This window comes from Mustela nigripes, chromosome 2 (genome assembly GCF_022355385.1).
Source record: "Mustela nigripes isolate SB6536 chromosome 2, MUSNIG.SB6536, whole genome shotgun sequence".
In the NCBI taxonomy this organism is placed as follows: domain Eukaryota; kingdom Metazoa; phylum Chordata; class Mammalia; order Carnivora; family Mustelidae; genus Mustela; species Mustela nigripes.
The window spans coordinates 70,271,858-70,290,753 of NC_081558.1; the positions used below are offsets into that span (position 1 = coordinate 70,271,858).

Consider the following 18,896-nt stretch of genomic DNA (forward strand, 5'->3'; position numbering starts at 1 on the left):
CACCTAGCTGCTCCTACCAACCTCTCAGGCATTTTTCTCCCACACCACAATGGTTTTGTCATCCTTCACCGCTCTCAGCTTCTTTTTACTTTCCCAATCACTAAAATTACTCTCCTGTGTCTACCCTAAACTACCCCGAACCTACCTCTCTTTCTTCATTAAACCCAATTGGAAAAAACTAACTTGGGTGAAATCCAACTTTATTCTTCCCTTTATGCCAACATGAAGCAGAGGATTGTGGTCAGGGGAAAATATCACACTGATCGAGCTCTATTTAAATTTATAACCCACGCATCTAAAATGGTCCTTCAGACCTCTAGGAATTCCTACATTTTCTTAGGTGATTCACTTCTTCCCTTTTTGAGCAGTTCCTCTCTCCTGCAGCTTCTGATGTTCTCATCACTACCCTCACTCTCAGTGGAAATACTGAATCAACCACTTACACCTATCTGAATCCATGAGCCCTCTCCCCACCTTACACAGTGGATGGGAGGCGCCACTCCTCCTGCTCCCGCCACACACACTTGTTCCCCTAATCCATCCTCTCTCTCCTACATCATCAATTTGCTCCTCCAGCATTAACTTAATATATTCTATTTTTTTCTCTCACTAGATGCAATTTCATGAAAATAAATTGGGAAATTTGATGAAATTGTTGTATTTTTACCAAAATTCAGACCCACAACATGGCCTCAAACATAGAAAATTTTAATAAAATAATAACCAAAGAAGATATTGAAAAATTTACAAAAGACCTGGAGTCCCTCAAAAAGCTAAGTCAAGGTTCATTTTGTTAACTCAGCTTCATGAATAATTTGTACATTTTTTAAAAAGATTTTATTTATTTATTTGAGCACAAGATAGCGCAAATACGAGCATGAGTGGGGGGGGGGGAACAGAGGGAGAGGGAGAAGCAGACTCCCCGGGGAGCAGAGAGCCCAATGGGGGACTCGATTCCGTCACCCTGAGATCAAGACCTGAGCTGAAGATAGACACTTAACTGACTGAGCCACCCAGACGCCCAATAACATGTACCTTTTAAATTGAAGTATAGTTGACACTCACATGTTCCATTAGTTTCAGGTGTACATTGTAGTGGTTGCACAGCCTATACCTCATGCTCTGCTCACCACACGTGCAGCTCCCATCTGTCACGGTGCAGCTCTACTAAGATACCATTGACTGGATTTCCTATGCTGTGCCTTTTATTTCTGTGACTTACTCATTCTAGAACTGGAAACCTCCCACCTGACCCATCCCTCCACCCTGCTCCCCTCTGGCAACCACCAGTTTGTTCTCCGTATTTATGGGTCTGTTTCTGCCTCGTTTGTTTGTTTTGTTTTGTTTTTTAGATTCCACTTGCAACTGAAATCATACGGCATTTGTCTTTCCGTAACTTATTTCACGTAGCATAATACCAAAACTCGGTACATTTTAGGTAACTTGTCAGAAAAGGACTTCTCGCCTTTTAGAGAGACACACTGAAATATTTATAAATGAGATGATATGTTGTCTGGGATTGGGATTTGCTTCAAAATAATTTAAAGGATGAGGGAATTGGGTGAGAATGGAAAAAGGTGGGCTCTGCCCTGATCCTTGTTGAAGTTGGCGATGAATACATGGAATCCATTATACAACTCTATTTTCATGTTCAGAAATTTTTGTATAGTTTCTTAAAAAAACCTGCTGAATCTGTTGGTGATGACTGTTGGAATTTCAGGCCTCTAGAGATATATTATCCACATCATCTCTTTATAAAGAGGAAGAAGGGATGCCTGGGTGGCTCAGTGGGTTAAGCCTCTGCCCTCAGCTCAGGTCATGGTCTCAGGGTCCTGGAATCGAGCCCCACATGAGGCTCTCTGCTCAGTAGGGAGCCTGCTTCCCCCTCTCTCTCTCTGCCTGCCTCTCTGCCTACTTGTGATCTCTATCTCTTCTGTCTGACAAGTAAATAAGTATAAACCTTTAAAAATAAATAAAAATAAAAAAGGGAAGAAGGGGGGGCTCCTGGATGTCTCAGTTGGTGGAGCATGCGACTCTTGATCTCGGGGCCATGAGTTCAAGCCCTACCTTGGATGTAGAGATTACTTAAAAATAAAATCTTTTACGGCACTTGAGTGGCTCAGTTAGTTAAATGACTGCCTTCAGCTCAGGTCGTGATCCTGGGGCCTTGGGATAGAGCCTTGTACTGCTGAGCGGGGAGTCCGTCTCTCCCTCTCCATTAGCCTCTCCCTCAGCTCATGCTCTCCTTCTCAAATAAATGAAAAATCTTTAAAATTTTTTTTAAATCTTTCAAAAAATTTAGAAAATATAAAAAGAGGAAGAGAAACTAAGAAGAAATTAGAGAAACAAGGAACACTTAGGGAACCCTTTTTAAAAGTGTTTTCTCTGAATTGTTCAGAATTTTGCCTGAAACTCATGTCACGGTGGGCACTATGTGATTAATCAAACTTCCCAGTTTTCTTTCAGTAACACAGTTTTTATTTAATTATTCAGGACCCCAGAGAATTTTGACTACTAAAACAAAGGGAAAACAGTGTCCTGCTAGCAAAGTCCTAAATTCTCACAATGGCATTGTTCTGTTTTTCAGTTCTCAGTTCCATGCTATTCCTGTTCTTGTCAATTCCTATGACAGAAACAATCCTGTATTTTGCTTTCTGATTAGAATTAGTAGCCCTTGATGGTTTTCTCAATTGTCTTGGATATTTTTATGTATTTGTCCTTCCCTATGAACTGAAAGACATAAAAAAAAAAAAAATTTCCCTGGCGTCTGATTGGTTTAACATAAAACCAACTGATCAGGGATGCCTGGATGGCTCAGTTGGTCAAAGCAGCTGTGTTCAGCTCAGGTCACCATCCTGGGATCCTGGGATAGAGCCCAGCGTGGGGCTGCCCACTCAGTGGAGGCCCGCTTCTCCCTCTCCCTCCGCCTTCCACTCTGCCTACTTGTGCTCTCTCTCTAACTCTCTGTCAAATAAATAAATAAAATCTTTTTTTAAAAAATCCACTGATCAATTTGGGGGGATAAATGACATATCACAACAACAACTCTTTCCATCTGGTGAGCTTGGCTTACATGTAATGACTGTCCTTGGGTCTTTGTGAACTCTAATTAAACTTGACAAGCCCTACATTAGTTGTGCTTGGCTGGACATCGGGGGGTCTCCAGGTGGCCTTGACTGGAGAGATCCAGAGAGGCCAGAGGCCCAAGTGAGTCATCTGCAGGCCCAGCACAAGAGGTGACAAGAATAGCCAGATGGCTTTTCGGAAAATGTAAGCACTCAGATTTACCAGGGGAAGGGTAGAACTTCCTGTAGATAGGTGTGCGCTGGACTCAGGCTAGGTGTGAACGGACTGAGAAAGGCGCGTGTAAGCAGTTAAGGACACTGCTCTTGTGTTAGTAGTGTCACCAAAGCTTTCTGTTTATGTTTCCATTTCTTAATGTATTGTGCCTTCTACTGTTATATGTTTGCCCTTCCTAGGACTGTCAGTGTTTTAAAAATCATACTCCTAGGATGCCTAGGTGGCTCAGTTGGTTAAGCGTCTGCCTTCAGCTCAGGTCATGATCCCAGACTTGTGAGATCGAGCCCCTCAACTCCTTGCTCAGTGAGGAACCTGCTTCTTCCTCTCCCTCTGTCGGCTGCTCCCCCTTCTTGTGCTCTTCTCTCTCTTTGACAAATAAATTTTTAAAAATCTTTTTTAAAAAAGAATCATATTGTTTTTGGTGTCTTTTGTAAAGCCCAGAAAGCTGGACTTTCCTTTACCCAGTCTGAGAGTCTTCTCTTTCTGAGGGAGGATTTAACCTTTTGAAGTTTCTTATGATCCCCAGTTACACAGTGGCCTTCTTCTGGTCATGTTCCGTGTTTGACTTTATTATGCTTTATCGACATTCTCCTCTCTTGCTTTGCCTATGTGGCAGCTACTTTAATTCCTCCAGCAATAAGTGAGCCCATCTACAAAATATGTCTTTTTTCTCCAGAATCATGCATTACCCAGGACCAAATCTTTAGACTTACCTTCCCTTTAAAAATGTTTTTAAAATGTGTTTTTATTTTATTAAAGTATAGTTGGCATACAATGTTCCCCTAGTTTCAGATATAAGACAGAATGATTCAACTTCTCCATACGTTATGCACTGTTCCCCACAAGTGTCCATCACCACACCTATGGTGCTCTACCTATGGTACCATTGACTATATCCCCCTGACATGTTCATTCCATAATGAGAAGCCTGGACCTCCCCTTCCCCTTCACCCATTTGCTCAACCCCCTGTCCCCCAAGACTTAATTTCCTTCTCCAACTTCCTCCCTCTCCACGGATTTTGTGGAAATTGTACTTTCATTTCAAGTTATTAATTTTATTTATATTTAAATCACTTCTTCACAACCAGTGCATTAAACATTCTCATCATATTATTAAAAGTTATTTTGACTTTCGGGGTACCTGAGTGGCTCAGTCGGTTAAGTGTCTGCCTACGGCTCATGTCATGGTCCTGGGGTCCTGGGATGGAGCCCCACCTTGGGCTCCCCACTCAGTGGGGAATCTGCTTCTTTCTCTCCCTCTGCCCTCTCCCCAACTCATGCTCTTGGACGTACACTCTCTCTCAAATAATCAAACAAAACCTTTTTTTAAAAAGTTGTTTTGACTTTAAATGGTACCTACCAGTTTTGATGTTACCATTATTTTTTAAGTAAACTTACTTTGGAATTGTTTTAGATTCATAGAAAAATGACGAAGATAGCATGAACACTTCTCATGCCCCACAACCAGTTTTCTCTGTTAACATCTTAGGATGGCATGCTTGTCACAAATATTGAGACATAACTAAAGTCCACATTTTACTCAGATTTCTTTAGTTTTTACCAAATTTCCAGGAGCTCATCCAAAATACTGAGTTTAGTTTAGTTGTTGGGTCTCTTAGTTGTTGTGGCTTCTCTTGGTTGTGACCGTTTCTCACACTTTCCTTGTTTTGATGACCTTGACAGTTTTGAAGAACACTGGTTAGGTATTTTTAGAACATCAATCAGTTGAGATCTGTCTGATGTATTTCTTATGATTAGACTGGGGTTATGGGTTAAGGAAGGAGGACCACAGAGGTGAAGTGCCCTTCTCATCACATCATATCAGGGGTACCTGCTGTCAACATGACATGTCACTGTTGACATAGGTCTTGTTCACCTGGTGGAGGCAGTATTTACCATGTTTCCCCACTGTAAAGTAACTCTTTTCCTCTTTCTGTATGGAACTCTCTGGAAGGAAGTCACTATATTTAGCCCACACTTCCAGAGTGGGGAGTTATGCACCAACCCCCTTGAGAATGGAGATCTACATACTTTATTTGGAATTCTTCTGCATGGGAGATTTTTCTCTTGCTTCCCGTGTATTTACTTATTCAATCATTTATTTATGCCAGTATGTATTCATGGCTATTTAATTTGTACTTTGGGTTATAATCCAAATGACTCAATACCACTTTATTTTTTGCTCAAATTGTCTCAGCTTTGACCATTTGGAATTCTTATAGCTGACTCCTGGTCCCATTGACATAACCCATCACTGTGGGTTATGTTTTGTCCTTTGAGCACTTCTTTTTCTTTTTTTTTTTTTTTTCTAGATTGGTTTATTTATTTTAGGGGCTCCTGGGTGGCTCAGTCGGTTAAATGTCTGCCTCTGGCTCAGGTCATGATCTCAGGGTCCTGGGATCCAGCCCTGGGATTGAGCTGAGCAGGGAGCCTGCTTCTCCCTCTCTTCCCTGTTTGTGTGCTCTCTAGCTATCTGTCCCTCAGTCTCTCTTGAACAAATAAAACCTTAAAAAAAAAAAGATTTATTGGGGTGCCTGGGTGGCTCAGTGGGTTAAAGCCTCTACCTTTGGCTCAGGTCATGAGCCTAGAGTCCTGGGATTAAGCCCCACATCAGGCTCTCTGCTCGGCGGGGAGCCTGCTTCTCCCTCTCTCTCTGCCTGCCTCTCTGCCTACTTGTGATCTCTGTCAAATAAATAAATAAAATTTTTTTAAAGATTTATTTATTTATTTTAGAGAAAGACAGAACGAGGGGGGGAGGGGAAGAGGGAGAGGGAGAGGGAATCTCAAGCAGACTCCACAGTGAGCACAAAGTCCAACTTGGAGCTTCATGCCACGACCCTGAGCCAAAGATCAAGAGTCAGACACTTACCCCACTGTGCCACCCTGCAACCCAAACACATATGACATTTTCTCATTATTGTTTTACATGTCGTCTGTTAGCTTCTTTATTTGCATCTATGTTTGTTTGTTTTCCTAGAGTACATCCTCAAGTCAGATTGATGCCTTGTTTTGATAAATAACCATATATTTGTAAAATTTTAAAGGTAAATATGAAAGAAATTGAAACAGGTTGTAAAACTTTCATAACAATTGAGACAGGGAGGAAAAGAATAACATGTGTTCTCTCCAGCAACCTTATGAAGTGGAGGGGGAAGGAGGAAGCAAGGACTTCATCAGTTGCCTTGAGTTGTGTGTCATCTCTTCTGTTTGGCACTGGGATGTGCACCCCCCACGGAGGCTTCACACGGGGCTTCTGAATGGAAGCAAACCCCAGTTTGAGTTCTTCTCAGGAAGAAGATGCACCCTCTTTACAGTCTGTCCAAGATGACGAGCCGTGGATGCTCCTGCACTGGGCCTTTGCCTTTGTGCTTTTGTCAGCAAGAACTTCATCCCATGTGGAATGGGGTGGCTTTGTGTCTTCTCCCATGCGATAATTCAAGTCAAACGAAAGCCATGAGCACTTCGTGTTCCTGAAAACCCTTCTTTGTCGCCTCAGCTAACAAATAGGCTTAGGTTTTGGGGGTTTTTGTTTGTTTGTTTGTTTTTCAAGAGTTTGCTGCTACTGCTATACCATCAATATAATTGGTCTGTGTTGGGGGGCTGGGAGGAAGAGAGCAAACTGTTTCTGCCCTGCCATATTCCATTACCTAACTCCACTTCATCTGTGCCAAGGTCTTACATCCTACATGGAGGCTGTTCTTACAGGCTTATTTATTCCTAAACTCCAGTCAGAGAAACGGGAGTCTGTTCAAGTTGGGTCAACTACTTTCTGTTGCTGAATGTGATAAATTTAGTAACAGCAGGGGAAAATGTTCTACTTGCTGATGCTGAGCTCTGCGAGACTGTTACTTTTGTTTTCTTTTCATAGCCCTTGCAGCTTGCAGCGCAGAAACCACTGACCCTGTTTCTCCTCATCTTATTTCCCAGCTTGACATAATCACAGTATCTAAAGCAGTTTCCATGGATGTTCTTTGCTTGCTTTGACAGTACAGAGTCTGCGCTAACAAACATTGATCAAGATGCATAACAGTCATGGCAGGGTAAGTGTCTTAGTCTGGGTGCCTCCCAAAAGAAACTCCAGGGATTTCAAGCTACTTATTTGGCGATCCCAAAAAACTTGGGCAGGAGAGCAGAGAAGTGAGACAGAGAAAGAAAGATAGCCAATGAAGGACATTTTATCAAGCAAAAATAACTGGAACTTAATCACGTGGAAGAAGTCGGGGAGCCAACACAAAATTGACATTGTCCTAAGGGGCAAGGCAATGGAGACTTCTGGAGTAAGGTCTTCAATATCCCCAAACTTCTAGGCTGTCCTACTGAGCAGAACAGCCTTCAGTTGCCAGAAAAAGTGGAAGAGATGCAGGTGCTGGCTACTGACATGGGCTGCACTAAACTGTGAGGGGGACAGGGAAATTCCAGCTGTGTCCCTCACAACACGTTTTTCCAATTAAGTTAATTCAGATGACACGATAGTGGGATGAACCTTTACCTTGCCTGAGCCTAAGTACCAGCATCTTTCCTTGGTAACAGACTCCACCCCTGATCCCGTATGGTCATATGACCCAGCCCGGCCAATCAGATCACCTTATGCCTCCTCATGAAGAATAAAGTGAACTAAAACCATAAGCTTATACTTTGAATTAGTAAAGCAATTTTTTCTTTATAATTTTTAAAGTAAATCAAATGAAAATGCATCTTTTGTGGTGTGTGTGTGTGTGTTTGCACCTGTTCTTCAGACCTTCCCTGCCTCCCCCCCCCCCATGGCAGAAAATGCTAGCTGGGTACCAAAATCTGTTTCCCCTTTCTTCCTGGTTGCTCAGCTAGATGACATTGCCCAGCTTCCCTCTAGTGACTGTGGCCATGTAACTAAGACCTTTCGCCAGTGAAACTGGAGTGGAAGTGGTTTGTGTGTTCCTGCCAGGCCTGGCTCACAGAACCTCCCCTGCAGGTTCCTCCATGCTCTCTCCCCCAGCCCTTCACTGAGTTGGGCCATGCCCTGCGTGACCCAAGATGGCGGAGCCAGAGTTTGCCCATTCAGTCCACAATCAGTCCCTTAGTGAAATACATGGAGCAGAGCTCCTCTACAAGTCTGGAATTACACTCAATTGTTACTTGAGCAAAAGACAAACCACTGTGTCGAACTGTTACATTTTACATTTACTTACTACATCAGTTTATCCCACTCAAACTAATACTACGCTCCCTGACATCTCCCCTTGGACCTCTGTGGACCCTGGATGAAGAATCCATGCTCAGGGGGAAATGAAACAAAGCATAAATATATACCACTAGGAAACAGGCAACTAGGAGAATATTGGCCACACGTAAAATATCATGTACCAGAAAATCTTCAAGGTATATGAATTTGAAAAGACTTAGATGGGAGTAAGTAAAGAATTAAAATAGCAGAGATCGTTTCCTATCAGGATAAACTGACAGTGACATCCCAGAGTCATCCAGTAAAATGTGGATTCCTAGGACTTGGAGATAAGAAGTCATTTTATGACAATATTAGCCAATAGGAATGAATATACCATAATCAGAAAATCATATAGGATATTCATTCCCTTGAGAATAATACTGTAGATCTTGAGAATAAATAGGGTCTCGCAGGGTTTGGATAGATGGTCACTTCATAATGGGTTGTAGAAGAGAAGTTAAGGAAAGTCAGGACATATTCTCAAGGGTTTTTTGTTTGTTTGTTTGTTTTTAAGATTTTACTTATTTATTTGAGAGAGAGACAGAAAGAAAGAGCATGAGATGGGAGAAGGTCAGAGGGAGAAGCAGACTCCCGATGGAGCAGGGAGCCTGATGCGGGACTCGATCCCAGAACTCTGGGATCATGACCTGAGCTGAAGGTAGATGCTTAATAACTGAGCCACCCAGGCGCCCTCTCAAGGTCTTTTAACACTGATGTAAAAACCAGAAATTACTATATTCTCCACCTCCAATAAGACAATGAAATGTTAATCAGTGAGTGTACTTTGGGTCAGATGGTTCTTTGGTAAGAGTCCGAAGGATGGATCATTCGACAAATAATTATTGAACAACTACTTTGTTCTAGACATTGTGTCAAGATTATACCTAGGAATAAAACTACCTTGTGAATCGAGAGAAGGCAGAAAATAAACAGCAATGAGTACATGTTATAATGTGTTGAATAAGAAAAAATAGAAGAGAGCAAGGGGAATTGGGGTGCCTAAGGGCCTTGCTGGGAAGGTGATGGGAAGGGCCATGTGGAGGAAGAGAATTTGGGGCAAAGGGAACAGTGTGCAATGCTGAGGTGAGAGTGTCTTTGGGTGTTCAGGGAATAGCAAAGAGATCATTATGCCTGTGGAGTGAAGGGAGTGAGTTGGAGAGAAGAGGGAAATGAGGCTGGGAGGTGAGGGGTGCAGACCGTGTAGATCTTATGGACAACTGGAAAGATATTTGCTTATTTTCTGGGGGAAATGGGGAGGTATTGGAGGGTTTTGAGAGAGGAGGACCATGAAATGAGCCACATTTTACAAGGACATTGGCTCTTGTGTTGACAATGGACTCTGGGGGAAAGGAGAGGATGAGAGGGGAACAAGCAAGGTTTGGGGAGTTCTTGCAGGGCTCCAGGGGAAATGGAGCAGGCTGAAAGCAATGAAGGTGGTGAGAAGTAGATTCTGAATTGTATCTGAAAGGTAGAACCAACAGAATCCCCAATAGGTTGGGAACAAAGAGAGAAGTTTAAAATGATTATAAGGTTTTTGGCCTGAGCAACTGAAATCTAAGACCGGGAGAGTAGAACTACTTGGGACAAGGCCAGCAGCTCACGTTGGCGCATCAGAGGGTTGAGATGACTGCTAGACATCCAGACAGAAGTGCCAGTTAGGCAGTTTGTTTACATGAGTCTGGAGTTCAGGAGGGAGAGTCAGGACTGGAAGTGTAAAGTTGGAAGTTATCCACGTATACATGGTGTTTAAAGCATCAGGACTAACACCAGCTATTAAAGAAGGTTTTGATATAATCTATTTTTTTCTTACTTCCCACGAGCAGCTGGTTGGCATTATAAACACAAGGCTACGCATCTTGATCCTAGGGTTCCTTTCCCACCCCAATCCTAACCTCCCCATTCTTCCATTCTTCCGAGACTGGTTGATTCTCCTTTTCTTCACAGGACAAAAGCAAAGTGTTGAATCAATCATAGGGGGCTAGAAGCCTGGATTGATTCTGATTTTGTCAATAGTGTGTGACTTTGGGTAAATTAATTTCTCCGAGGCTCCAGTTTTCTTATTTATAAATTGCAGATGTTAATGGCTATCACACAGACTTGCTGTAGGGATTCAATGAAGTGATGTCAGTTCTTAGTACAGTGCTTGGTGCATATATGTGCTCAGTAAATGTCAGATTAAAACCCTGCAGTAAGGGCCACCTGGTGGTTTAGTCAGTTGGTAAACTGAGTCTTGGTTTTGGCTCAGGTTGTGATCTCAGGGTCCTGGAGTCCAGCCCTATGTCAGGCTCTGTACTCGGCATGGAGTCTGCTTGGGATTCTCCTTCCCCACTCCCTCTACCTCTGTCTCAAATAAATAAACAAATCTTAATAAAAACAAACAAACCAATCCTGGGATAAGACATTCAGTGACAACGTTGGTGTGGATATAACAGGATTGGATTTTTGTTCTTGTTCTGGCAGGTTCAAGTTCTTTTCTTGGAGGATGTGTGTGTGGGAGGTGGTTATACATGAGGATCCTATGATCATTTGGGGGTGCTCTCAGTTCAGTTAACCTGATTGCTTTATTCATGACTCCCTAGATATTTATTAAATGAATAGAAAACATTTTCCTTTTTTTTTTGGTCACATAGTAGCCATGAAATAGTTACTAGAAATACTGATTTTTTAATAAAGATTTTATTTATTTATTTGACAGACAGAGATCACAAGTAGGCAGAGAGGCAGGCAGAGAGAAAGGAGGGGAAGCAGGCTCCCTGCTGAGCAGAGAGCCCAATGCGGGGCTTGGTCCCAGGACCCTGAGATCATGACCTGAGCTGAAGGCAGCGGCTTAACCCACTGAGCCACCCAGGCGCCCCAAGAAATACTGATTTTTTACAAAAAGATTTTATTTATTTATTTGGGAGAGAGCATGAGAGCACGAGCCAGGGGGAGGGGCAGAGGGAAAGGGAGAAGCAGACTTCCTGCTGAGCGGGGAGCCCCGCTTGGGGCTCCATCCCAGGACTCCAGGATTGTGACCCGAACTGAAGGTAGACGCTCAACCAACTGAGCTGCCCTGGCACTCCAGAAATACTGATTTTAATTAACCTTCAGTTTTGCGACCCTATGCTACACCCTACCAGTTGAATTTGCAGGGGCCTGCTTATATGACGTGGGATTTTAGCATGTTCCCGAAGTATTACTTGTAGCAGTAGTGGAGATGGAAGTGGAGGTTGTGGGTGAGCCCTGCCGTCTGGCTCTGAAGTGCCATCTGGGTTTCCTCAAACTGGTACACAGGCCACAGTCTGGCTCTTCCCTGAAATCCCAGCAGCGCCAGCTACTGTCTTTCTTGCCTCTGGGCCCTTTTCTGATGCTGCCCTTTGCCCCTTGCATGATTGGTTCCTGTTCCTCTTCTGGGTCACCTCCTTGGACAGATCCTCCCTGACCAGCTGGTCTATTATAAATCCTCCTATGATTCTATTTCCAGTGCCTGCATGCTTTTCTTCTCAGCATGTGTCACAAACTAATTGAAGGTGCATATAGAGCATATTGTCTGAGTCTTCTACTGGAGTGAAAGATTCACAGGGCCAAGACTGTACCGTTTTTGTTCACTATCACTCTAACCTATCCAATACCCAGTGCACATACAAGTGGGCATGTAAACACACACCCATTGTTGATAAATGACTTATTTACATACTTTTAACAATTTCCTCTATAGTTCACTCATTCCGGGTCAATTGATTGAGCATCTACTATGAGTCAAGTCCTATTGTTGCTGCTTGGAATGCAGCAACGAATAAAGCAAGCAAAAATCTCTGCCTGGAGGCTGCTTTTCTGCTGGTGAATCTGAGCATTTTGTATATATGTATGTCCCCGTGATACCTTCTCAGTTCACTTTTTTGTTCAGTGCCCACTTGGCCAATGGGAGCTTGGAGCTGGTGGATAAATGCTCCCTTCTTCCGTCTTGCATCCTTTTTTTTCAAAGATTCATTTATTTATTTTAGCGAGAGCACAGGGGGAGGGACATGGGAAGAGGGAGCGATAACCCCAAGCTGACTCCATGATGAGCACAGAGCCTGGTGTGGGGCTTGATCTCACAACCCTGAGATCATGACCTGAGCCAAAACCAAAAGTCAGATACTTAAGCAAGTGCACCCTCCAGGTGTCCCCATGTCTTGCATTCTATGCAATTCCTCAGAGGGTGCCGGGAGGACTGAGCCCTACTTGCTCATAGAGGAGACCACCTAGATTAAGCATCCTTGGATGGGTTTTCTCTCCCTGCCTGTTTCATTCTTTCTGGCCCTGATTCCTATTCCTACCCCTGTTCCATGCAATCACTTCCCCAAAGAAACTACCTGCTCTTGAGTCCTCCTTTAACACTGCTTTTGAGGAGAACCCAAGCCAACAAAGCTAATGTTTTAATTCTTTTGTCAAGACATTTTCTGCATGTCCATCATGGGTCCCTGGTTGTATTTTGGGTTTCTAAAGGGCAGGAATTACATATATATATTTTTTTTCCCCATAGCTACTTATTCAGGGCCTGGCAAATATCAGTGAACATATGCTGATTTTAATTTGATTTGACAGAAGGAAAGAATACAGTGCCTATCTGAGCCCTAAGGGAGGCCCAAGTCACTTCTGGTGTAGAGACCTATGCCCGATGCTGGGTAAGGCTGGGACCTGCCAGGCAATTAGTACTTTCTCTTCTGTATACCCATCTAGCTGCCCTCTTAGGTCGCTGCACCCTTGACTTCCAGAAGCAGCAGGTCACCAGCTGCTGAAGTAGCTCAGGGCACACAGCTGGGGGCTCACTCAAGGGGTCCTGCCTGCCACCTGCTCCTACCAAGCTGGGGATGGCAAAAGGAAACCAGCCCCTCCTCCTCCAGGGTGGGATACATGCGTCTGTCATCTGGTGCTGGAAACAGGATGTCAGGACCCTGTGCCCACAGGGCCACAGTCAGGGAGTCAAAATGAATGAATTGATGACTTCAAAATTTGGCACCAATCTTGACTGCACCTCATGGATATAGAGAGTGACAGGCAGCTGGTAAAGGTGCAAAGAGCATTGGACATATTTGGCAGACAAAAGTTGTAGTTATGGGTCTACCACTAATTGGATGCTCCTTTGGTCATGTACCACTTTTCTGCCCGCAGTTTCCTGAAAATGAGAAGGTTGGACTAGATGATGTCAAAGATCCCCCAGCTCTAGGATTCTTAAATTACAGAATTGGAAGGAACCTGATCTGTCAGTGATATATCAAATAGTCAAATAGTTTATCAAATAGCTTATTATTATTATTATTTTATTTTTACTTATTTATATTATTTATTTTACTTTATTTTAATTATTATTATTTTTTAGTTAAAAAAACATATTGCTAACAGCCCCATGTCTACTCTAAACCCACAAGGAGATGGCACCAGCGCATTTGCTCTTACACACTCCCAGTTAGCCCTGCCTACCTACATACCAATCTGGCATATATTCGATCACTTCTTTTGTAAATGAATTTTTTAAAAAAGATTTTATTTATTTTTAAGTAATTTCCACACCCAGTGTGGGGCTCGAACTCACAACCCCGAGATCAAGAGTTGCTTTCTCTAGCAACCAAGGCAGCCAGGCGTCTTTGTAATTGAAATTTCTGTTGAGATAATTGTAGATTCACATTTAACCACAGGAAATAATACACTTTGCACAGTTTCCTCATTGATCACATTTTGAAAACCTTGGTATGTTATTACAGCTAGAATGTTAACATTGATACAACCTACCTCTTATTCAGATTTCCCCAGTCTTACTTGTACTTATTTCAGTGTATGTCAGTTCTATATAAATTTGATCACTTGCTCTAAGACCACAAGTTCTAAAAGCAGAAGAACCTTGTGTCCCCCTTTTACAGACGCACCCTGTCTTCCTCCCATCCAACCACATCCCCTGCTTGGTTTCTCAAAAGTATTTTTATTTGGAAATAATTTCAAACGTACAGACATGTTTCAGTACATCCTGTACCCAGATTCACTGATTGTTAATATTTTGCCCATTTATTTTATTGTTTTTCCTATCAATATGTTTTTTTCTGAGTCCCTTGAAGTTGCACACATCATGCTTGCATAATACTTTAGTGTGTATTTCTAAGAATGGGGATATTCTTCTACATGACTATGGTCCAAGTTATCAACAGCAGTGAATTTAACATTGAGCCAATAATTTACTATCAGGATTCCAACTTTGTCCGCTGAAATATTCTTTCCAGCATTTTCCCTCCTCCAGTACAGGATTCAGATTAGGACAAGTTATCCCATTAAGTTGTCATGTCTTTTTTAGCAGCCTTTAATTTGGAACATATAACCTCCTTCTGTCCTTTTTTTTCTTTTTCTTTTTTCTAATGTACATATGGTAATGTTTATTTATTTATTTTTATTGTGTTAGTCACCATACAGTACATCATTAGTTTTTGATGTAGTGTCCATGCCACTCATGCCATCCTAAATACCCATCACCAGGCTCACCCATTCCTCTATCCCCTCACTTCTAAAACCCTTAGTTTGTTTCCCGGAATCCACAGTCTCTCATGCTTCATCTCCCCTTCTGATTCATCCCAATTCACTTTTCCTTTTCTTCTCCTAATGTCCTCTATGCTATTCCTTATGTTCCACATGTAAGTGAAACCATATGGTAATTGACTTTCTCTGCTTGACTTATTTCACTTAGCATAATCTCCTTTAGTCCTGCTCATGTTGACGCAGAAGTTGGGTATTCATCCTTTCTCATGGCTGAGTAATATTCCATTGTGTATATGGACCACATCTTTATCCATTCATCTATTGAAGGACATCCCAGCTCTTTCCAGTTTGGCTATTGTGGATATTGCTGCTATGAACATTGGGGTGCATATAGCCCTTCTTTTCACTACCTCTGTATCTTTGGGGTGAGTACCGGTAGTGCAATTGCTGGGTCATAGGGTAGCTCTATTTTTAATTTTTTAAAAAGATTTTACTTTAATCAAATCTGAAAATTTTTGTTTAATCTAATTCTGGTAAAAAGATTTTATTTATTTGACAGAGAGAGACACAGCAAGAAAGGGACTATAAGCAGGGGGAGCGTGAGAGGGAGAAGCAGGCTTCTGGCCAAGCAGGGAGCCCAGTGTGGGGCTCAATCCCAGGACCCTGGGATCATGACCTGAGGAGAAGGCAGACCCTTAATGACTGGGCCACCCAGGCGCTGCTATTTTTAATTTTTTGAGGAAACTCCACACTGTTTTCCAAAGTGGTTGCTCCAATTTGCATTCCCCCCAACAGCGTAAGGAGGTTCCCCTTTCTCCACGACTTCTCCAATATTAGTTGTTTCTTGCCTTGTCGATTTTTGCATTCTAACAGGTATAAGATAGTATCTCAATGTGGTTTTGATTTGAATTTCCCTGATGGCTACTGATAATGAACACTTTTTCATGAGTCTGTTAGCCATTTGTATGTCTTCTTTAGAGAAGTGTCTGCTTATGTCTTCTGCCAATTTTTTGACCCAATTGTTTTTTGGGTGTTGAGTTTGAGATTCTTTACAGATCTTGGATATCAGCCCTTTGTCTTAGTGTCATTTGTATATCTTCTCCCATTCTGGGGGATACCTCTTTGTTTTTTTGACTGTTTCCTTTCCTGTGCAGAAGCTTCCTATTTTGATGAAGTCCCAAAAGTTCATTTTTGCTTTTGTTTCCCTTGCCTTTGGAGATAGGTCTTGAAAGTCCAATGTGGGACTTGAACTCACTACTCTGGGATCAAGACCTGAGCTGAAACCAAAAGTCAGACACTTCATTAACTGAGCCACCTGGACTCCCCTCTTTTGTCTTTTTGACGTTAACACATTTGAAGAATACGGTCTCTGCCCCTTTTTACTAGATGTTCCTCATTTGGGGTTTTTCTGAGGTTTCATCATCGTCAGGTTCAGGTTATGCAGTTTCCCCGGAATACTGCGTAGGTGAAGCGTTCTGAGGACATCAATGGAGAGACATTAAGCGAAGCAAATATCTGCTCTTCAATTAAATCCGCTCTAGTGTTAGCATCGGGGGATGATTCTTGCCTGAAAGAATCTTCACGGTACACTTCAAGTCTTCTTCCAGTATTTGAAACCAGGTTTTCTATGGCTCAGCTTTCTTACGTCTTTGGTTTTGGTTAGAGTCCTCTCCGTGCCTTCCAAACATCCTCTACGACCTTTGGGCAGAGAAGGGGCCAAAGTAGTACACTCAGCAGCCCTAAGTGGAAATGAGCTAATTGGGTTGTTTCGAGTTAAACTGTCCATTGGTGATTTGCCTGTGAGCACTTACTTCCTGGATCCTTTTCTGATTCCGCGCTCCGCCCCCCAACCCTCGGCCTTCCCCGACCTAGAAGTCGGTGGCATTTTTTTCAGACTGTCCATTGACATACCCCTCCTCCACCGCCACTCCCCAGCGCTCGGCAGTGTCCTTCCTCTGCTTGAGCCTCAGGTTTGCTTCCTAGGAGAACGCCCAACCTGCAGGAACGCGTCTGGACGTCAATTGCTTTAGTGGTAAGCAGCGCACGTGCTCCCGGTAGACTGAACCTAGACCGACGCCGAAAAGCGCAAGAAGTAAGCGCTCGGGGAGCTGTGTACAGGTTTCCCCCACCCAGGTATTCGAATCGACCAGCACTTTCCCAAGCCCCGCGGCGCAGGTAAAAGCGGGGGGCGGGACCAGGACCACGGCGGCAGGGCAGAGGGGCGCGGCTTCCGGCTCAACCCGCGCGCTCCGCGGGGCGTGCATCCTGGAGGGCCGCCCGCAGGTGGCGGCGCAGGCCGGCGGGCGGGCGGGGCGGTAGAAGGGGAGGGCTCGGCGCGCGTCGGGCGGTGACGGCAGCGCGAAGGGGAGGTGCGAGCCGCCTGCCCGCGGGGGAGCCATGGCGAGAGGCCGCGCCGCGGCGCCCGCATCAGTGCCCGCGTCTGCAGCAGCGCCCCCGCCCGCCGCCCCGGGGCCCACCCCGCCACCGTGCCCGCGCGCCCCGAGCCCGTGACGCCCGCGCGCCCCGAGCCCGTGACGCCCGCGCGCCACGAGTGAGGCGCCCCCGGAGAGGGGCTGCGCGCGGGAGGGAGCGCGGGGCAGCCGGAGCACCTAGACGACCCCCGCGTCCCGGAACCGCGGACCCCGAGCTCTCGAGGGCCAAGTCGGCGGCGAGCAGCAGGAGGAGGGGGCGCCGAAGCCGAACCCAGCCGCGTGCACCCCTGTGGCCCCCGGCCGGCAGCTGCGGAGGGAACCTGAGCCGCCGGGCGGCCGGGGCCGCGCCGAGGACAACGAAGAGGAGGCGGCCGACAGAACCAGGCGCCCGGAGAGCCCCGCGCGGGAGGCCCCCGGGACCGCGCCTGCGACGGGGCCGCGCTCCGTGCGCCTCTCTCGGGTAAGACCCGGGGCCGCGCATCGGCCCCGGCGGGTGGGTGGGGAGGGACACCAGCGTTCGTGGAGTCGGGGCGCGTGATGCGGTGTTGGCGGCGGGAGAGGCCGGGCTCCGGGACCCTGAGGCAGTACCCCTCCTGCATTGACCGCACCTGAGGGAGACCCTCGCGGTGCCTCAAAAGGTGCCCGTAGCCATGGTGTCGGTCACACCGCGTGGCCCGGATTCCGGGTTTCGGCACTCGGAGATGACAGTGAGGCGACCTTCAGAGAGTCCCGATCTGAGCCAGGCCAGAGAGTGAGCAGCACCCCGGTTCCCACTCACCGGCAAAACTAATGTAAATTACATCATCTGAGTGTGTCTGGGACAGAACGTGTGGCTTTTAGGAACCTTCCTTTCAATTCTGAGAGTTAACAAGTTTACTTTTGACATGGGTTTTAATTTTTATTTATTTATTTAAAAGATTTTATTTATTTATTTGACAGAGAGAGACCACAAGTAGATGGAGGGAGAGGCAGGCAGAGAGAGGGAAGCAGGCTCCCCGCCGAGCAGAGAGCCCGATGCGGGACTCGATCCGAGGACCCTGAGATCGTGACCTGAGCCGAAGACAGCGGCTTAACCCACTGAGCCACCCAGGCGCCCCTGACATGGGTTTTTAAATCCTTTTCGAATCTTCAAGGTCAGCCTATTGCAGGTGAAAACAAATGTGATGAAGTGTGGTTTCTGCTTTTGTTAAGTTGTGTTTAGGGAAGCTCAGCTGCTCCCAGGCCAGCCTCTGTGCTTCAAGCCCTTCCCTGCACTTGCTCAGAAACCGAAATCAGCCTTCACTTTGAGCGCCTCCGAAGTGTAAGTGGTTTGGCCTCCGTTTGCTTTTTTTTAAACAGTTTTCTGATTTTCTTCCCCAGAACTTAATGGCTCAAACAAATACGTAACTGTTGTCTGCAAGTGTGTAGGCTGGATGGGTACCCTTTCCTGGAGCATCTTTTGTTTATTTGCGGCAGGGATAAACAAGGGATATCAGACAGGG

The 18,896-nt window shown here is 44.9% G+C and overlaps 1 protein-coding gene across 1 annotated transcript in view; it reads left to right on the top strand.

The window, feature by feature from the left end:
* The first annotated feature begins 222 nt into the window (after positions 1 to 222).
* LOC132010470 (serine/arginine repetitive matrix protein 1-like) overlaps positions 223 to 18,896 on the top strand; it is an 82,662-nt gene continuing 63,988 nt past the window's right edge. The window contains exons 1-2 of the mRNA XM_059388316.1: positions 223 to 240; positions 17,166 to 17,875. Of these exons, the coding sequence (XP_059244299.1) occupies positions 223 to 240; positions 17,166 to 17,875 (728 nt within the window). The remainder of the gene's footprint in view (positions 241 to 17,165; positions 17,876 to 18,896) is intronic.